This window comes from Urocitellus parryii, chromosome 5 (assembly GCF_045843805.1).
Source record: "Urocitellus parryii isolate mUroPar1 chromosome 5, mUroPar1.hap1, whole genome shotgun sequence".
NCBI classification, from domain to species: domain Eukaryota; kingdom Metazoa; phylum Chordata; class Mammalia; order Rodentia; family Sciuridae; genus Urocitellus; species Urocitellus parryii.
Window position 1 is genome coordinate 89,023,920 of NC_135535.1, and position 21,814 is coordinate 89,045,733.

The window sequence follows — 21,814 nt, forward strand, 5'->3', positions numbered from 1 at the left end:
TGCAGCAGTGGAGGAACATTCTGTAGTTATTGCTAACTCTTATTCATGGACATAAGAGGATAAGTTTGAAATAGATAACAAAATGACATCTTACCAAGAATGATAGTTTGGAACCAAAATCTAACATTTTAGACAGGTTGGCTCCATTTTTGAAATTGCAAACTGATTTTTAAAAGCTTCTCAAGTTCTATGATGAGTGCTCTTCATGTTGCTTGAAATCCCTATCCTAAGTTGTTCACAATCCAGTTGGGGACACTAAAATGAGTGTGGAAATAAATGAGATTCATGCAAACAGTAATGTATACAATTACCCACTGTGTGAGGGATGTCAGAAGACAGTTCACAGAACAGTGACAAGGGAGAACCTTGAAGAAGAGCAGACATCTTCTTTGCCAACATCTCCCATGATGTCCTCCCTGGTCTCTGATGACTTACAGCAAGTACAGATTATACCACATGATGAACACCAGCATCTAAGTCATCCAGTCCCCAAATATCCTATAAATATGAAAATTGTTTACCTTAACTTTAAATATGTGAATTTTTTGTCACCTGACGCAGATTACCAATTATTTGAACTGGGTTGTGAGGAATTTGGCTGACCTAGAGGTGCAGATGGGTGCAGTCAAGAAAGTGAACAGCTTCTTGAGTATGGAGTCTGAGAACTATGAAGGCACCATGGGTATTTTTTTTCAATTAAATATTATTTTAAGCAAATATTACATGTGTGTCAGGCATATTGTTGTTTAGCTTTTGTTTACCACTTTAATATTCTTATCTTGATTTTGCTTGATTGAACACCTGAAAAAAGGACTGTTTAGACCTGAAAAGTCTTGGGCTCAATTAGAGTCCAAGTAGATGTTATTTTATAATATTTAAAGAGTTGTAAAAATATTGGGGCTTTATTGCATTAATTGCCAATCTAAACTACGAGTTCTTGAATTTTCTTCCTTAAGACCTTTTTAACTTAGAAGTCAAGAAACTTAGATCTTAAAATACTAAATGAGATTCTCAATTCTGTTGGAATAAAACTGGCAGGAAATTCAATACTGAGAACAGAATAATCTTTATTAAATGCAAATCTCAAACTTAAAATGCATATCTTTGTCTAAATCCTTTCATGACTTTATAGCTCTCCAAGGACAAAAACCTAGATAACTTAGCTAAGACCACCAGACCCTGCATAAGTTAACTCTTGCCACCAACCTAGTCTCATTTCTCATTGTCACTTGCACAACTTCTACTCTGGCCTCACTAGCATGCTATGCTTCCTTTTCATCTTTTTTCTTCTCTTAGACATATTTGAACAGAGCTCCCCATCTCTTATCTTCTAAGATTCTTATCTTCTTGGAGCCTCGTGGAATGCTCAGATTGCCACCATCTGTGCTCCCAGTGTGCCTTTGGTTTCCCTGCACCATGTGGCTCTCCATATAATAGTGTAAATGCCTCATGTCCCTCCCCAGGACACAGAAGGCACCTCAAGCCACATCTTTCATCTCCATATCCAGCACCATGCATAGCACTCTCACATCTTAAGCACTCCTATGTTTGATGATTAACTAACTGAACAAATAAATCAGTTCAAAAATAATCTCTCTGTATTCACTGTGAATAGAATTGAATGATGAAAGACTGAAGAGCCATGATCCTAGTTAATGCCCTAAAAACAAACATATAAAAAATTTTAAAATTCTTAACCAAGACATGTTTACTTCCAATGTGACTTAATTTTTAAAAATATAAACTATTATAGATTTGGATTCAATAATATTTTAAGTTTAGGAAAGATCATATATATTAAAATCATTATTAAAATTGCATATAGACAGGCCAGGCGTGGTGGCACACACCTGTAATTCCATCGGCTTAGGAGGTGAAGCAGGAGGATCATGAGTTCAAAGCTAGCCTCAGCAATGGCGAGGCATTAAGCAAATCAATGAGACCCTGTCTCTAAATAAAATGCAGAATAGGGCTGGGATGTGGCTCAGTGGTCGGGTGCCCCTGAATTCAATCCCCAGAACCAAAAAAAAACAATGCATATAGACATATTTAAGCTTGTGTATGTTTCTCCATATATATCTATTTACCTATTATCTATCTGTCCTTCCAACCCCTAGATCCTTCTCAGGTTCCAGAACATTGGCCACAGGAAGGAGAGATCAAGATTCATGATCTGTGTGTCAGATATGAAAACAATCTGAAGCCTGTTCTTAAACATGTCAAGGCTTACATCAAACCTGGGCAAAAGGTATGGAATTCAATGCTATTTGATTTGTTTTATACCTTAAAAACTTTGATGAAGCTCATTGTCACTCCTTAAGCTCTTTGAACATCGAAGCCTAGTAAATGTAGTCTCACTGGGCTCTGATCGTATTCCCTGCATGGTGTAGATACAAGAACCTGTAAAAGGAGAGAGGGAGAGACAGGATCAGAGTACAATACATGTTCTCTAGGTCAGATTGCCATTCATTCATCTCCCATGAAAATCAGAAATGTTAACAGTAGGTGTTTTGTTTAAAATCTATGGCTTCTGGCTATGACCATATCAGACATTTCCTTGGGAACCTTTGCCAAGGAAAAGGTCTTGCTCTAGTCCCCAAATGACCTCTTTCAATATTGTAAAAAGAATAAGTGTTCGGGGGGGAAAAAATGGACTCATTCTACTTTTTGTTATAAACTCATCATTTCTAAGATAAAATAAAATGACAGGCTATATGCAAAAATTGCATCATGAAGGAAAAACAATACAACCATGTGGAAAGGAAAAGAGTTTGAATGTATTCATTGAGGATCAGGTGAGGACTTCATGCTTTTATTTTAATAATGATAGCTCGTAAGATCTAAGGAGAAAATGAGATTGTAATGAGACTACTCAAATAGTCTGTGTTTTTGTCATATCGTTTCTAAGCCAATTATACTTTTGTCCATTTTCTGTTCTTTCTCTGAGTCCTCTTCTCTTTGAGTGACAGTTGTTTTTTCAGGTGGGCATCTGTGGTCGCACGGGCAGCGGAAAGTCTTCCTTATCTCTGGCTTTCTTCAGAATGGTTGACATATTTGATGGTAAGTTGTTAATTAATTTTTTAAATCAGTTATATGGTGCTTTCCTTTCAAAAACATTTTCAAGTTATCGAATTCTGCAAAAATAAAAAGCAAATATTTATAAGGACTTTGTGCCCTCACGTGGTTCAAAGCAGATGTCCCAAATAAATAACCCAAAGATAAAGAAAGAACATAGAATTGGGAAAATAAAATGATTAGCCCTAAGCCAAAGTGTAGAGATTGCTGCTAAAGAGTTCTAATGAACTGGTAAAATGAAGATGGCTGTCCACTTTGAAGAGCAGTAGATGTAGGTTGCATTTCAAGAGGAAGAAAGATGGAAATGTTGTCTTGCTTTCCTCAAACTAAAAATATATGTTTTTCTATCAAAGAAAGAAATTTTACAAGGAAATGAATAATGTGTATTTTAAATTTTGGTGCATGACTCGTGCCTCATCTTCTGACTAACATGGATTAATAACGTCAAATATCTTTGCTATGAAGTGCTGAGTTCATGTAAATAACATACAAAAATATTTATTCATCTATGGTAAGAGCATAGAAATAATTTAATTTAATCTGTATTTTAGAAAAAAATACGTCACACTATTTAGTTTGTCAAGTGGCCTATAAATAGGTCAGCAGAAAAGACATAGAAGACACCTCAAATTAAAGGGAATCTAAGAATGAACTTGACCCCCACCCCAAGGAAGAGCTTACTATTATTACCTACAATGACTGTGACGACTATAGTACTTTACATTTTTATTGTACTTGAAAGATTACAGTTTTTAATTTCATCTACATGACATAAAAAGATCTGCATATAAACAACAACATTCAACTGTGGTATCTGGAATTGGTGGTGGTGTGTTAAATTCCAGAGCAATGTAGGCATCCATCCCTGGGTTAGCAGTGTTACAAGACAAGTACACAATCAAAATGCCATTGACTGAAAGTTTTCATAAAAACCTGTGGTTCTGACCAATCATATTAGGACAGCCTGATGCCCACGTGTCTAGAACATGATTTCAGGCTCCATGTGAACTCTCAGTGACTTGTTCACTTTTTAGTAGCCCTAGGTAATTAATAGTTTAATAAATAACATATTATTCCTGAAAGACACAGTTTAAGCTTCTCACCCATACCTGCCCTCGAGTCTAGATCTAACCAGGTGAAAGGACTGCGCCTGCCATTTTGAGCTTAGCATACTTATCTCCCAGGGTGATGTTGTCTTTGCATACAAATGAGATGATAAAATAATTCTATCTAAAGTTGAGGAAAGAAGATCAAGATTGCATAATTTGCAAAGAAAAAATGATATCTCTATCATAGAATTCACTTTCCTATTTGTAATGCATTGTGCTAGTCAATCGATACAGGAGTGAATGAAGACAAAAAAAAGTCAAAAAAAGCTTTGTCTTCAAGAAAATTTTGTTTTAATTTGGAGAGAGAACATTAAAGAAATAAGTGAGTATATAATATATATACATACACACACACATACACATACACATAAATAATCATATATATATTATATATATATATATATTATATGGAGAGAGAAAGAGAGAATGAATATGAATATGTCAGATCAGATTCTGGTCAATCCCAAGAAGATAAATCAAGCAAGGAAGGGGTATAAGGGAACAGTAGAAAAGAAAGGGCCCTGAAAGTTATAAAACTATTTTGGGCTTATAAGGCCATATAAACTGAATAAAAACTGAAAATTTCCTTAAGAGAAGTACATATAAGAAAGGGAAACTATTACCCTTTTCAGAAACATGTCATAATGTTTCCTAAATGGAAAGCTTTATTTTCAGAATTTAATTGGTGCTAGGAAAAAACCTTTAATTTGTAAACAAATGAAAATTTTACTTGTGAGTTTACCACATGCCTGTAATTTTTGTTTCTCCTTCACAGGAAAGATTGTCATCGATGGGATAGACATTTCTAAACTGCCACTGCATACGCTACGTTCTAGGCTTTCTATCATTCTGCAGGATCCAATACTATTCAGTGGTTCTATTAGGTGGGTAACATTCAACAAAAATCTGTGGGCCTTAGTATTCCTCCTTCAGGTCATAGGTTGGTTTTGTTTTGTGAGTTATTTTTCAGGTAGATGTGAAAAAATTATCAAAATGTTAAAATCAAATAGACTGTCCAAAGATTTGAGTTGGGAAATCCTAGAGTTGGTAAATTAACCCATAAAAGCCAAATCCCTGTGTTTCCAAGAGCTCTTTTCTTTTAGTTTGATTATAGTTCAGAGGAAAAATTGGTAGCAGTGATTCTTGGAAGACATTTCTTAGGTATTCTAACCTACAGATACCTGCCTAACTCTTGTGTGCCTGGCCTATCCTGAACTGATAACTCTGAACTTATTTTCTTTGCTTGTCTCGCTATCCTTCACAACCTTACTTTCGGCCACAAACTAATGGGAAGAGGTTGCTACAGTCTTCTTTATTTCTGGATCATGGTTTAACACATACACACACAAAACAACAACAACAACAACAAACAACAATAACAACAACGAAAACTGGAAGTATTTTCTAACTGTTAAGTACTTTAAATAGACCTGTCCGATGAAGTTCGTAAAACGTTGTTCTAGATTGTTGTTATCCCCATTTTACAAATGAGTATTTTGAAACACAAAGAAGCTATAACTTGTTCATACATCTAGGAAGTGGTGAAACTGAGATCTCACCTGAAGTTTGCCTGATTTCCAAGCGCACCGGCCTGAGATCACATTTGTCATTTCATTCATCTTGTGTCCTTTCTTCTCTACCATTCACTAATCACAAAGAAGTACTTGCCACCTCCTTTTAATTGTTGTTTATATTGAAGAGAAAATGTATGTAAGATTTCTCAATACTCACCTGTAAAGTTACTTTGATATAAAGTTCTAGATTATCAAGCTGTTTAACAATACCATGGTCAATTTATATCTCTGAGTGTATTTATTCTGAATACCACTATTATTGTTGGTGCAACCCAGCTTATCTAAAGTTGCATATGTTCCCATATTGACTTATGTATTTAACATCATTTCTTCAGGAATATTAGTAAGACATTAATCAAGTTATACTAAGTATAATATAGAGTAGGTAAATCCAAGGAACAAAATTAATTGTATTTCAAATGGCTGACATGTGTATGAAAAAGTATTCAATATCTATAATAATCAGGGAAATGCAAATCAAAACTACATTGAGATGCCATCTCATTCCAGTTAGAATGGCAGTCATCAAGAACACAAATAATATGCTGGAGAGGATATGGGGGGAAGAACACTTCTACATTGCCGGTGTGATTGTAAATTAGTACCACCACTAAGGAAATTAATATGGAGGTTGCTCAAAAAACCAGGAATGGAACCACCATATGACCCAGATATATCCACTCCCTGGTATTTATACTAAAGTTAGCATACTATAGTGATATATGTGTACATGTGTTTATAGAGACACAATTCACAATAGCCAAATTATGGAACAAGCTTAGATCATCTGTCTGTCAGCAGATGAATAGATGAAGAAAATGTGGGATATATAAACAATGGAGTTTTATTCAGAAAAAAAAGAAGAATGAAATTATGTCATTTGTAGGAAAGTAGATGGAACTTGTGAATTTATTTTAAGTGAAATATTCCAGACTCAGAAAGTCAAGGGTTCTGTTTTCTCATATTGTAGAAGCTAGAGAGAAAAAAAAAGAAGTGTATGCCATGAAAATAAAAGGGGGATCAGTAGAGTAGAGAAAAGGGACCAGGATGGGGGAGGAAGGGAGAGAAAAGGAAGGTCCTAGGGAATGAAACTGACCAAATCATGTGCATGTATGAATATGTAAACAACAAACCCACTCTTGTGTAAAATTACAATGCACCAATAAAAATTTATATTAAAAATTGTAATTATGTATGCAAATCTACCTAATGATGTCATCAAAACGTTTTTGATAACCCTAAGTTTATTCATTCATTCATTCATTAAGCATGAATTCAGGGCTTGCTCTATCCTGAGCACTGTTCTAGGTGCTAAATAAAAAGCAGAAACAAAAACATATATGAAAATTGCATTTTAAGGAAAGTAAAGCAGTGGGCAAATATATATTGAAATTTCTCTTTTATTTTATATATTTTTATTATTTTAAACTATTTTTCCCTACAGGTTTAATTTAGATCCAGAGTGCAAATGCACAGATGACAGACTCTGGGAGGCTCTAGAAATTGCCCAGCTGAAGAATATGGTCAAATCTCTACCAGGAGGTCTAGGTATATTTTCTAAATTGTACATTTGCTTTTTCAATATGCAATTAATTCTGCATGCTAGAATCACATAATTAGTGTTAAATTCTCTCATTCATTGATGCTGAGTATTAAACCCAGGGCCTTGTGCATACTATGCACACACTTTACCACTAGGATACACCCCAAGCCCGATGTTAAATCCTCTTATACTTAAAATAATCTACTGAATGTCATTAAGACGTTTTAAAATCTAGTGAGCTATTTTGCATAGAATATAAGAGGATAAACCTTAGAATAAATTCTGTTCCAAGTGTGCAGTCCGAAATATCCCAATTAATATGTTTACCTCTTCAGTCTTCTCATTACCTTCACTTTAACCAGGTATTTCCTTGTGCTCATTCTTGTTCAGGACCACTTATCCTCAGAAAATGGATAAGTTATTTCAGAAGCTATTTAGAGTCCTTAATACCTCCTAAGAGAAGTTAATTTCCCAGCCATTTTCTTTGCTGCCAACAGGGAATATTAGTTTGATTTACATTACATAATTTTCATCTTGTTTGAAGACATTATTTTGCGTTATCTTGTTTAGTACTGGTTTGGGCCATTGTTGTGAGGAATGAAACATGTATTCAAATAATCATGGATAAAAACTCAATCCCAGCGGTAACATAATTTCTAACAAAGAATGATAATGAGATGAAAGAATAACCTGTTAATGAAACAACAGAGAATTCATATTGTCTCTATAAAACTGAACACCTATAGTTACAGACTTTTGTTTTATTAAATTCTGCACTAATATAGGAAAATAAAAGTTTAGTTTTTTGATATTCTAATTTTAATACACATTATGTAGTTTCCAAGTTGATTGTGTTGTTTGGCATCTAGGTTTTTTGTTGTTTTTAAGGAAGACTTCCTGAAAAGCAATACATTTTTTCTGATTTTAATTAAGTCCTAAATAGAAGCATCCCCAAAACAAAAATTAAGACAGCATGTTGTTTTTTTTTTTTAGTTGTTGACAGACCTTTATTTTATTCATTTATTTATATGCAGAGCTGAGAATTGAACCTAGTGCCTCACACATGCAAGGCAAGTGCTCTACCACTGAGTCAAATCCCAGCCCAGGATAGCATGTTTTTTGAAAAAAAGTTTTATTGACCTTGCCAGTATCAGGTTGCAAGAATAATTTCAGAAATTTGGATGAACTTTCCAATAATAATTCTTGATTATTTGTCCCCACCACCATTAATAGCTGGAAAGACAGACATTTAAAACCATATAATCCTTTTCACTAACATGAGAGCTGAATGCACCTACTCTAAATTGTGGCCATAGAGCTTGTAGGTTATGGTATGGTGTAAGCAACAAAGGATTATTTTTATACCATATAATTTATTGAACATTGTACTTATTATCTCAATATAGATGACACCAATTGCTTAATGAAGATCTGGTTCAGGCCAGCTCTGATAAAGAACATTCATCATCCTGAGAATCATTCTTATTTATTATGTAAATTAAAATTTGATGATTAAATACACAGCTTTCAAGCAGGGGGAGTATAAGAATTTGATGCATGGGAATAAAATAAATTGACATTTGGCCCAGGACCATACTAAAAAGTGTTTGAATTCTAATAAAAGAGATATTTTGGAAACAGGATTTTTATTATATTCATAGTAGCAGTTTATGAAACGTGGATGGAAATGAATAAAAAAGAAGTAAAGCACAATGAGACACATTCAGTTATCTGCACAGTGGTATTTTATTCAGCTGCTATCATCATACTAGAAATATACTGGCCAACAGAAACAAGCCCAGTCCTGTCCACTTGGTAGTTCCAGTCTATGGGAATGGTAGAATGGAAAGAGAACTGGAATTAGTATTGTGAATATTCTGTTTCTTATCAGGTCCTACTATATATTAGTTTGGACAAACCACGTCCTCTTTCTGAGCCTTAGATAATCATATTAAAGAATCATTTTAAAGAATTATAGTAAATAAATAATCCTCAAGGCCTTCTAGTCTTCAAAATGCTTAACAATATTTTATATTCTACTCTTAGTAGGTAATTCACCATATGTTGTCAAAATTAGGAATGACCTGCTGAGTGTGGTGACGTACCCTTGTAATACCAGCTACTCAGGAAGCTGAGGCAGGAGAACTACAAGTTTGAGGCAAACCTGGGCAACTTATCAAGCCCCGTCTTGAAGTAAAATAAGAATGGGCCAGGGGTGTATCTTAGTGGTTAAGCACTTGCCTAGCCCCTGCAAAGCTCTGGGTTCGATCCCCAGTATGACAAAAAAGGAAAAGGAAAAGAAAAACAGGATGCCTGCCATCATATTCACTTTCCAAAAGTCAAGTTCCACTTTGCGTTTCAGAAGGAAATACTTACACCAGCACAAAGTGATACCAGCATGATTTATTTTTTAATTACTTTTTTGTCCATGGAAAATATTAATATAATTTCTTCAATTAAATCTTTGCTTCTTCTTCTGACTTAGATGCAGTTGTCACTGAAGGTGGGGAGAACTTTAGCGTTGGACAGAGACAGCTGTTTTGCCTGGCTAGAGCCTTTGTCCGAAAGAGCAGCATTCTCATTATGGACGAAGCAACGGCTTCCATTGACATGGCGACAGTGAGTGCATATCCAAACTCTGAAAATAATGAATTGGAGAAGTGTGCATGAAAATTACATTTTTTGATTGGGTTCTGAATCCTCGATACTGTTGTTTTAAGTGATTCCTCAATCTCTTTGATCCACTGAGAATCATACTGAGATTTATGAGAAATGAGACACTGCGTATACTTTAAAGGAGTTTCCACTGCCATTAAACATAAATAAATTCACCTTTTTTTCCTTTTTATAACATTATAATTTTTTTAATTTTTTAATTTTTTTCAATATTTATTTTTTACTTGTAGTTGGACACAATACCTTTATTTCACTTATTTATTTTTTTTATGTGGTGCTGAGAATTGAACCCAGGGTCTCGTGCCTGCAAGGCAAGCGCTCTACCGCTGAGCTACTACCTCAGCCCCACATTTTTATTTTGACATAATTTCAGATATGCAGAAATTTTGTAAGGAAAGGAAAAATAAATTTCAGATACTCTTTACTATATTCCTTATTTATTTTGTTTCATTGCTTAATTATTTTTTGATGTTTAGTTGGTACATAGTAATGGTGTTTGTTTATGGGTTCAATGGTCAATGTGATGCTTTGCTCTGCATATACATTATAGAAAGACTCAATCAATGCAATTAACATATTGATAACCTCAGCAATTTATCATTTTTTGTAGTGAGAATATAAAAAAATATCTATTTTTACAGTTTTTAAATATATCGTACATTATGAGTGACCATGCTATTCTGCAGCATGATTTGGTTTTTAATTACTTCCTTGTCCAAGTTAAATGTTTGCTTGTTCTTTTGACTTACTAAAGTCACCATGCAGTACAATATATCTCTGCCACTTAATGATTATTATCAAAAAGACAAGAAATGGCAAGTGTTGGTGAGAATATGGGGGAAAGGGAATCTTTGTACATTATTGGGTGAAAATATAAACTAGTACAGTCATTTTGGAAAGAGTGTAAAGTTTCCTCAAAAACTAAAAATAGCCAGGTGCAGTGATGCATGTTTGTAATCCCAGCAGCTTGAGAGACTGAGGCAGGAGGATCACAAGTTCAAGGTCAATCTCAGCACCTTAGCAAAGACCTTAACAATTTAGTGAGACCCTGTCTAAAAATAAAAAATAAAAAAGTTGGGGATGTGACTCAGTGGTAAGTGCCCCTGAGTTCAGTCCCTGGTACCAACAACGAACAAACTCCCTAAAAATAGATCTACCATATGATCCAGCAATCCTTATACTGAATATATATCCAAAGAAATTTAAATCATTATGTCAAAGAGATATCTGCACTCTCATGTTCATTTTGGCATCATCCACAATAGCCAATATATGAACATAACTAAGTACCCAAGGTGATGGGGTAAAGAAAATATGATATATATAGATAATGGAATACTATAAAGCCTTTAAAAAGAAAGAAATTCTGTCATTTGTAACAACATAGATGGAACCAGAGGATGTTGTACTAAGTAAAATACTATATGATAACAGGAAGACAATTATGCTATGATCTCACTATATATTCAATATAAAAACATTAATCTTAGCCAAGTGTGGTGGCACACGCCTGTAATCCCAGCAGCTCAGGAGGCTGAGGCAGGAGGAATGAGTTCAAAGCCAACCTCAGCAACTATGAGGCACTAAATAACTCAGTGGGACCCTGTCTCTAAATAAAATACAAAATAGGGCTGGGGATATGGCTCAATGGTCAAGTGCCCCTGAGTTCAATCCCTGGTACCAAAAAATGAAACAAAAAAACATTGATCTCATAGAAACGGAGTAGAAGGCTGTTACTAGAGGCCAGGGGCAAGGGAGAGAAAAGGAATGGAGAAATAAAAGACATTAATCAAATCAGTTTAGACTGGAGGAATAAGTTTTAGTGATTTCTTACACTGTATGATGCCATCACTTTTTGATAAAGTTTCAAATCAGTGTAATTTTAGGGCTTGGCTGATGAGACCTCTGTACAGTGTTCAAGAACTAGGCCGTGGATGTTCATTTACAGAATGTAAATCTTTTTTGAATAAGCTATTTATAACCAAAACCAATCATTTTCTGAAGCAATTTGAAGAGAGATCTACTAGGATTAATAATGTCTAGAATTAATAATGGCTTTCTTCATGTGCTCATGGTACAAAGCTAGAAACTTTGCCATTTGAAAGGAATCATTTTAAAAAGTGTCAAATATGTCCAAGAAATATCTGTCTAGAAGGCTGTGATTAAATGAGGGCAGTGTCACATGAAACCAGAGACGATGTATTGAGTTAGCAATTGATGTTATTCTTTTGAAAGTCAATTTGATATTTAAAGTTTGGCATCAGAAAGGGCATCAATTAAAAAAAAATCAACAGCCTCATGTTACTTTCTTGCTGAACACTTTAGATTGAGTGAAGCTATCCAGAGAAGTGAAACAATTTCAAGAGTAAGAGCCAATTATAAATGGAGATGCTATTTCACATGTTTTCTATTAAGACTAATCAAAATACCTATCCAAAGGTAGATAACCTCAAAGTGAACATGATTTAAAGCTATCAAGTAGTCTCTAATGAATCCATTTCTCTAAGCACAAGTACATCAAAATTGGTATTAATTACTAAGGATTTAAAATATTGAAGGTTACTATAAAGATAATACTGCCTCTACAGAAAGAGAGAGGGACACGGAGAAAATATGAATTAAGCAGCAGTAAGTCAGTTGACTGGAAGAAAGAACTCCTCCACTGTTAAGATTTAGGTGAATCAAGTTTTCCCCTAGGAGAAAGGTGAAATCTTTACCCAGAACATCTTTTAAAATATTGGGTGGGGTTGTGGCTCAGTGATAGAGCACTTGCCTGGCATGTGTGCGGCTCTGGGTTTGATCTTCAGCACCGCATATAAATAAATAAATAAGTAAATAGAAGATACATTGACAACAAAAAATATTTTTAAAAAATATAATGATAATGCAGTTTGTTGTGGGAATTAATATAGTTTCTTTCTGATATATTGTATTATAGGTAAAAAATAAAATCTAAAATTTTGACATGGATTTCAGTTTTTCCATTTTCTGACTCAAAGGTTAACACCATTTGAGGGTTTGGTTAGTTTTGAATACATGAGCATTTTGATACCCAAGAGGTTGAATTTTCCTCTTTGGATTCCCTAGCAATAAATACATCAGTCACTTCAGGTTGATTGCTGAGCTTACCTGCATTTTGAAGACACCTTCAGAATCCAATAGGAGCTGGCTGCTGGGAACTGCTCCCTCCTATCTTCCACAGAAGACCTGGGGACAGAGCACTCTGAAGGGATTGGGCATAATGGGATATTGTTCTTGAGGGCAAGATATTATGGTAAGAGAAAGTAGTCCCAAGAAAATTTACACTTTATTTTTTAAATTCTTTTGCCAGGAAAATATCTTGCAGAAAGTCGTGATGACAGCCTTTGCAGACCGCACTGTTGTCACCATAGCTGTGAGTATGGGAGATGGGGTCACGTACTCCTCCTGAGTTCTTAGTCTAAGATTTTATGATCTTTAAACTTGTGCAGTTGAAATGTACTTATGATGAATTATGTATTTCTCTGATGTTTCTGTATCTGTGCAAAAGGAGACAAAATAATATCTATATTTCAAAAGCTTTGTTCTTTTCCACACTGTCTGCTCTACCCAGTGCTTCTGAGTTGCAGTGAAATCTAAGGATTTCAGCAGGTCATGGCCTGTGCTAATTCTGTTTTCAGTGATCTGATGATTTGATGAGAAGTTTCTGGAACCAAATTCCTAAATTTAGTTATCAATTCTGTTACTACTTATTTATTCTTATTTTCTATCATTCTATTCTTAATTTATCTGTTTTTAAGAGGAAGACAGATATATCACAGAAGGGGCAGGTCATTTCTCTGTTTTAGGTAGCACCAATCAAATAGAAGAGTTGCTGACACTCTTGTAATTCATGTTATGGCTTACTAAAACTAGGCCTTCGATTTCTGTCTCTTCCTCTTCGCACTTAGGTGCATTCCTGCTTACTTTTAAGTTTACAAATTAACAAAAACTATGAGTCACTTAGACATTTTAATGAGTCACTTAGACATTTTCCTCCTGCTGATCCTTCTTTTCTTTCTATTTTTCTCTCCAGCACCGTGTCTCCTCTATTATGGATGCAGGCCTTGTGTTAGTCTTTTCTGAGGGTATTTTAGTGGAGTGTGACAGTGGTCCAAACTTACTCGCCCACAAGAATGGCCTCTTTTCTACTTTGGTGATGACCAACAAGTAGACCGTCATGATCTACTCGCCAAGTATCTCATTCTCTGGTAGTTATCTTAGCAGTGTCCCCCCACAAAGCAAGGCCAATGCTGTGGTTCAGGGGGACAACTAAGGGAGGGAACTAACTACAGAACATTATTACTCAAAGCAGCTCAACCAAGTGCTTCTGTTATGGACAATACTGAAAAGAGGCATGTATATGTTTTCAAATATACATGTACCAGAGAGTGTTTATGAAACCCAAAAATCAGATTCACCTCTATCCTTAGAATCAATTTCATTATTCCTTGAGGGTGTTTTGTGGGAATCCTTTAAAAAACCCCGTAAGGCATCATCGTTACTGGTCCTGAAGAATGCATTGGTTAAAATAGTGACTTGAGTTTAGCTGCTGAGTAATGGGAATTACATGTGGAGTGCATTCTATGCTTCCATTTTTGTGAATGATGCATGGGAGAAAGAGCCCCCTCTGAAGTGCTGCTTTTTCAAGGTGACAGGAAAGGACTCTCCATCATGGTTCAGGTAAAGAAAGACGCACTTCTTTCATGTTCCCAGTGAATTCTTTGGTTTCTCTGCCCTGAGAGAGAGTCACCCAATTAATTCATTCACACTAACGTGTAAATGACTTGTGGGGGTGAGAGAATTGGCTAACTTGAACAACAGTTCTTGAAGATTTCAAAGATTTTTCTTGGGACTGGAGATGTGGCTCAATGGTATAGTGCTTGCCTAACATGCATGAGGCCCTGGCTTGGGTCCCAGCCCCCACAAAATTAAATAAATAAAAATTAAAAAGTAATTTTCTCACTGTGGCAAGTGGAGAAATCTTTGGGGAGAGAGATCTTGTTGCCCTTATATGAGATGGGGGTGGGGAGGTTTACTCAAAAGACTAATTGTCTCTGCTATGCATGAAGCATGATGTTGTTGAATGAATGATCTCATAGAGTCTACATCTGGATTATTTGAGAATAATTTACATATTTAACCAAAAAATTATATTCTTTGACCTGATTGCTATATTTATTGAACACTTTTCTATAAGTACTTTTCATCCATTCTTCAAGACTTCTAGTACAAAGTTGGCCACTGGGACACCTAGTAAAATACATACATAAAGCTTCCAGCAGTGCTGGGAAGAAGCATCGCTGGAGGATTCTCCTGAGGACCAATTTCTCATAAAAGGCTCATAAAAGAGAGAGTAGCAGCATATTTGTGGTGGACCCCTTGCAAGAGTGATCCTCAGCTCTATTGCTCTGTTATTTTGATTAACTGCCATTGAAAATTACAGAGTATCTTTTAAAAAGATAACTTTCTCCAGCTTCTAAAAAGAAGCTCTCACACCCCAAAACAGTCCATGGTGTTTATTTATGAAAATGGTTTCTTCTTCACTCTTGATTAGATTAGCTTCTCTTAAGAATTCTGAAAATTTCATCAACTCTGTTACATTGACACTGCACTTAGTCACAAAAGAAAATAATTTGGATTCATGAAATAAACACCAGTAATATTTATTTCTGTTGGCCACGATTTTTTGAATTTTTATTTAGTAAACATTATTTTAGAATATCAGCTCAATGTTTATGAGATTATACTTATGAATTTAGACATAAATTTGTTGTGTTATTGATTTAAACATCTATGATATGGTTATTAAAAAACTAATATTTCTCTGGAAAGAAAATGCACAGCAGATGTTAAACAATTCATTAAGCTTCTGTTTTTGTTTTTCTTTGTTTTTTGTTTGTTTGTTTGGGCACTAGGGATTGAACTCAGGGGTGCTTAATCACTAAGCCACATCCCCAACCCCTTTTCATTTTTTATTTTGAGACAGAGTCTGCCTGAATTATTTAGGGCCTCACTAAATTGCCGAGGCTGGCTGTGAACTTGCGATTCCCCTGCCTTAGCCTCCTAAGCTGCTGGGATTACAAGCATGCACCACCACACCTGCATGTTCATTTTTTTCTAAATGCACAGTATGCAAATGGCTCTGTTATGTTCTCAAAGATAAATAGACACTTTCCTCCAAGTTTTGATAATTCTTAAGTACCACTTGCTACCAATCTTCAGTGAATGGTAGCCTTGTCTATGGGTGATGAAAACAGTAGGGCAGACTCTCAGCTGGCTTCACTGTCACACTGCATGTGTGTGTTCCTTTTCCCCTCTAGTCATGAGTCACAACTATGACTACTTTCTCTTCTGAGTATATCAACACTGAGACTACTTCATCTTCCTGGCCTAGGTCTGGGGATGGCTTTAGATTGGACTTTTGATTGTTAGGGGAAAGAAAGACTGTGAATCAGCTGAGTAGATGGTCTTTATAGTTTTAGAGTTCTGGACAAGAATGCCCATCAGCACTCTAATGTTTTGACTTGCACAGCTACTGTCACATGGTAGCCCCAGCCATGTGTGTCTATAGAGCATTTGATATGTGGGGAGTATGAATTGCGAATTACTTTAAATGTAAAATACGTACTAGATTCCAAAACTTAGTACTAACAGAAGAGTGCAAAAGATCTCATGAATAATTTTATATTGGTTGCATGTCAAAATGATGAATTTTGGATATATTGGTTTAAAATATGTTATTATGATTGCTTTCACCTGCTTAATTTTACTTTCAAAATGTAGTCCCTAGAAAACTTTTAAAATTGAAAGTAGCTCATGTTTAATTGAACAGCACTGATCTCAGCAAGAGTATTAGCCTACCACACAGATTTTTTTCCCTTCTAAATTATAAAAAAAAATGAATAATAGTAGCTTATATGGATGAAAGTGCTGGGTTTGGTTCATGGATTATCTTATTTGATGCTTATCATCACTCTCCAAGACAGGTATTAATATTATGAAAGATAGGCTGCTCAAGATGCACAAATAATTGATGGGAAAGCCAAAATCTGACCCTAATCTAAGGTCCATGCCTGTGCTCTTAACCATAACACCAGTTGGACAGGTGAACTTTCCTCAGAGATCCCAAATCCTCCCTATGAAATGGTTCCTTAGCAAGGTGGAAGTATCTCACACTTTGGAGGTCACCTGATTTTATTTTTTTTTTCAAAAATTAAGGTAAATAATATTTTAATGCAATATTTTGAGAAATAAAAACTGACAAAAAATATGTGGCAAGCAAAATATCACAAATTTGAATAAAGTGGGATCTGGTAGAGCTGAGGTTACCTGATTTTGATGCTGGTTCGACTACTTATTATCTATGTGCTCTCTTGATTTTTCTTGCTCTCCATGAATCCCAGTGTTTCCCCCTTTGAAGTGGGCAGGAAAAACACCCATTGCTAAGGAAGGTTGCGGTGACTCACAAGTATGTGTGTGGAGCACTCAATGTATGGCAAATGCTCAATAAGTGGTAGCGTTAATTATTATCAATTACTAACACCAAAGCCTCTCTCCCAATAGCACCATGTGGAAAGAGAAAGAGTGAGTGGTAGTGATCCCCAACCTTCAGGACACTGCACGTCCAGAGACTGGAAACTCATTCTAATTCTGCTTGTTAGAGTGGACTTCCTCCTGGTGCCTTCCCAGGATTGCACTACTTTCCAGGGCTCTTCAAATTGTGTGTCAGCTCATGGAATTAGTTGACTCACACAAGAGAGAAATGTATCTGAGAATAAAATATAACCCAACCGGTTCAAGATGGACTCATCTTAGCATTTAATTATCTGACAAATGATGGTTAGCTTACTTATATAGAAACTCCACAAAAAAAGATGACACAGATACATTAGATCCACTAAACTTAATACAGCCCAAATAAAATCCAGTTGTATTTACTAAAATTGAAGAATATGTAAATTTATAATGCTTGAATTAATGGGAAAAGTGGGGAAGAGGCCGTGTTTCCTGCATTGTCTGGGCATGCCAAAGTAAATGTCCCCATATTACCTGCGAAATATACATTTTCCATTCCTTTGTCTTGTGACCTGAAAGTCATAACAAATGCATGGATTTTTTTTTCTCATTCACAGCATCGGGTTCACACCATTCTGACGGCAGATCTGGTTATTGTGATGAAGAGAGGAAATATTTTGGAATATGACACTCCAGAAAGCCTCTTGGCCAGGGAAGATGGAGTATTTGCTTCTTTTGTTCGTGCAGACATGTGAAGAAGGGGTGTCTAAAAATGATATGTGTGTATTAAACAAGGCAGTTATGACCTACTTGACCTTTGTAGAGTGGCACCTTAAATTTTTACAAACTTCTGTACAAGAAAAGAAGCTGACATTCCTTTTTCCTGTTTTTTTTTTTTTTTTTGCCTAATAGTTTTTCAAGGTATCACCACTAAATATGTTCATTACTGTATTGTCTTCCTGATGGCAAGCCACTATATCTTTAGGAATAACAGGGTGTATTAAAACATATAAGCTACTTTAAATGGTAAATCAACAGCTTACGTTTTCTCATAGCTTTAAGTCTGGTAAATAACTTTCAAGCATAGATGTTGCAATGAGTAGTCAGTATTATTACACTCTTCCTTGTAACACATTTTCCTTGTTGGAATCTCCAAATGTTATTCTAATAGAATAAAGGAAGGATGTGTTTTCTAATGAAACACTCAAATTCATAATCTACTTTATGAGAATATTTTGTGTTCATTAACATACTGATGCTGTTTTAACAGTCTCTTTTTTCCCCCTCTAAATAGTGTCACCAAGAAGTTATCACATGTATAATAGTTCCATGAAGCCAATGCCTGAAATGGAAAGATCATGAAAAGAAAAACATATTTGAAAAATTATGCTCATTTCTACTCTTCTTTGTCCAGTAATGAGAGAATTCTTAAGGGCTCAGGCATAACATGCCTTTCCCAGACTGAAGTTCAAAGAGTGATTAGGGTCAATCCTTTAATGGGAGGCCAAATATGCTTTTGAGGGAGTAATTCTTCATTAGTTGTGGTTATGACCTGAAACCTAAAATTCTTTGTGATTCAAAGGAACACAGGCCTTTGGCCTTTCTTCTTTTACACCTGTGCCATACCTTAACCATATGCTAATCATGGCCAGTGAACATTCCTTTAAGATACCAGTATTCCCTGTGAAACAGTTTGATATCAGGGTGGAAATATCTCACACTTTGAAGTTTTACATATATAACAAGTTATCTATTTCTAGTTGGAAGATTTACCTCTGGACATTTGTGCCACACATGTATCTATTGTTCCTGCTCTAATTTTAATGTGTATGTAAAGAATACATTAAAAATTGATAGGCTATGGTTGGTTTTGCTTAAATTGAAATTTTAAAATTTAAATTACTGAAAGTTTCCATCACTGTTATGCTCACAACATAGTTTATATGGAATTCTGTACCCATTCCATATAAACATTATTGATTTTCATAGGATCCACATACAATGTAAGATCTTGAAAACTTCTAATTGACAGGCAAAGAAATTGTGCTCTCTCTCCATAGTTCTTGTGTTCAGTTTATTGCATTGTCTATTAACTCTTTAAAAAATTTTGTATCAGAATATGTGTATCAGAATATATACACATATACAGAATATCACGATACTTTTACCCAAATATAGAATCCTAATGTTGTAAAAAAAATATCTTCTACAAGGATGGATAAAAATGGTCCATGAGAAGCTTAAATTGCTTCTCATTGTTGTATACATAAAACTAAATTGGAAAAAAAATTATTGTTTTCCAAAGCTACACAAAACAGAATTGGTACCCCTAAATAAATTCTCGAAAATATTTTCTAACATTTTAACCAATCTCCTAAAATATTGCTGGCATGACAATGTTTTGTGGAGATTAATATGCATTATGCTTATTACCAAGTTATACCTCATTGTCACAGAGGAGTATATTTTCACTATAGAAATAATCCCTTTTGATACTTGTGGATTATACTCTTAAATGCTGCCAGGTCAGTGGCAGAAAATATCATTACACTAAACTGAGAATCATAGTTCCATTTTTATACCAAAGTGGCTTTTGGTCCCCTCCCTCATCACTTTTACTTAAATTTAGTAAATGTTTAATTGTTTACAAAACTAAATTGACTGAAAAAAGTAAAGAATGATGCTTTCAATCAATCATTTATGATATCATGTATTATCTACTGACTATAAAAATGACTTATCTTGAAATAATTTTTGCTATAGGAATACATATTTGTAAAACATGACCTGCTTGACCTTATTAATTTTTTTACATTTATGGCTTTTACATTTGACTAACCAAATCAATTTTAGGAATGTTAATTCCTTAATGTTTGAAAAAGCAATAAATTCACAAAACCTTGTATTTACATAACAACAAGGTAACTGTTGTCATTGAAAAGAAATTTCTCTTAAAGGATTGTGTATGGCCCACTTTTATAATATTATTCATGACCCATTCAGCTCTAGATTAGATACTAGATAACCCAAAAAATGGGCACATGAATTCTGGGACCATGTCTTGTTTGTCTTTGTTCCCTGACACTAAATACTAATGCCTAGCCCACAACAAGCCCTAATAAATACAGTTGATTACTCCATTGATTAATTTTACTGCTAGCCATGTGCTAATAACTATGGGTTATTCTCTTTGGTTTTCTGTGCTGTTTATTCTACTATTTATTCTCTACAATATATGAAATATGTTTATTCTCTACAATAAAGGTGTTTATTCTCTATAAAATATGAAAACATTGGCTTGCATTACATAATAAATTACTCCTGTGGTTTGCTCAATTTAAACAGGGTGGTTTCACATGTACTTGTAATTCCCCTGGATATCAACAAAGGCTAAACAATGAATGTAAATCAGCCCATTTACAAGATGGTTGGTACCTGGCTCTAGTTAAATGACTTTTGCTCTACATTGTCAAGAGTCACACATTCTATTCCATTTATAAATAGGCTTTAGGGATGTTTCCATTAGTGGAACAGCAACCTTAATAATTTTTTTACATCTCTAAATGGCTCAATGTCTAAACTTTTCCGCAAGGTTTATTGATCAATTTTAATGGTTGTCTTCCAGTATATCTTTTATCACTTATTTTGTAACATATTCTTTGGAGATCTGCGATTGATAGTACTGTGATAATTCCCTTATCGACCCATAGTCAAAGTTAATTGCAATTTTCTAATTTTAGCCTTTTAGCCTAAGAAACGATAGCCAGGGGCTGTATCCTGGTACTTTTTAAATTTTTTCTTTACTAACTACATATCAACTTGATGTTTATGTCATTTCCTCAAGCATTAATAGGATTCACCTGGGTCAAACTCAACAATAAAAGATTTTCTGTCAACCAGGTGCTTATGGCACATGCCTGTAATCCCAGCTGCTCCGGAGGCTGAGGCAGAAGGATCACAAGTTGAAAGCCACCCTCAGCAACTTAGCAAGACCCTGACTCAAAAAAAAAAAAAAAAAAAAAAAAGATTATATATATACCTAGACACATACATACACACATGGGGATGTGGCTTAGTGGCTAGGCAGCCCTGGGTTCAATCCCAGGTACAAAAAAAAAAAAAAAAAAAAAAGAATGCCTTTGCCAAATTTCAAGGGACTATTATAGATGATATTTATAATTAATCAAGTTTGCGAATTTCTCTGTTATGCATACATGGAACCTTAAAATACTGAAGGTGATTTCCACATGCTTCCTATCTTTGCTGACATTACTTAATCCCAAATTGCTAAAACAAGTTTT

General features: G+C 34.9%; 1 protein-coding gene across 10 annotated transcripts in view; it reads left to right on the top strand.

The window, feature by feature from the left end:
- The window catches only part of Abcc9 (ATP binding cassette subfamily C member 9), a 133,138-nt gene extending 112,698 nt beyond the window's left edge, over positions 1-20,440 (top strand). For 7 of the 10 annotated variants that reach the window (XM_077798342.1, XM_026392358.2, XM_026392357.2 and 4 more), the window contains 9 exons: positions 562-682; positions 2,118-2,248; positions 2,982-3,060; positions 4,960-5,068; positions 7,203-7,306; positions 9,787-9,920; positions 13,309-13,371; positions 14,032-14,206; positions 18,131-18,217. In XM_077798342.1, coding sequence (XP_077654468.1) covers positions 562-682; positions 2,118-2,248; positions 2,982-3,060; positions 4,960-5,068; positions 7,203-7,306; positions 9,787-9,920; positions 13,309-13,371; positions 14,032-14,169 — 879 coding nt within the window. In that variant the 3' untranslated portion in view covers positions 14,170-14,206; positions 18,131-18,217. Of the gene's footprint in view, positions 1-561; positions 683-2,117; positions 2,249-2,981; positions 3,061-4,959; positions 5,069-7,202; positions 7,307-9,786; positions 9,921-13,308; positions 13,372-14,031; positions 14,207-18,130 lie in introns of all 10 variants that reach the window. The other 3 variants (XM_026392356.2, XM_026392359.2, XM_077798344.1) reach the window with 1 other exon arrangement.
- Positions 20,441-21,814: the final 1,374 nt, after the last annotated feature.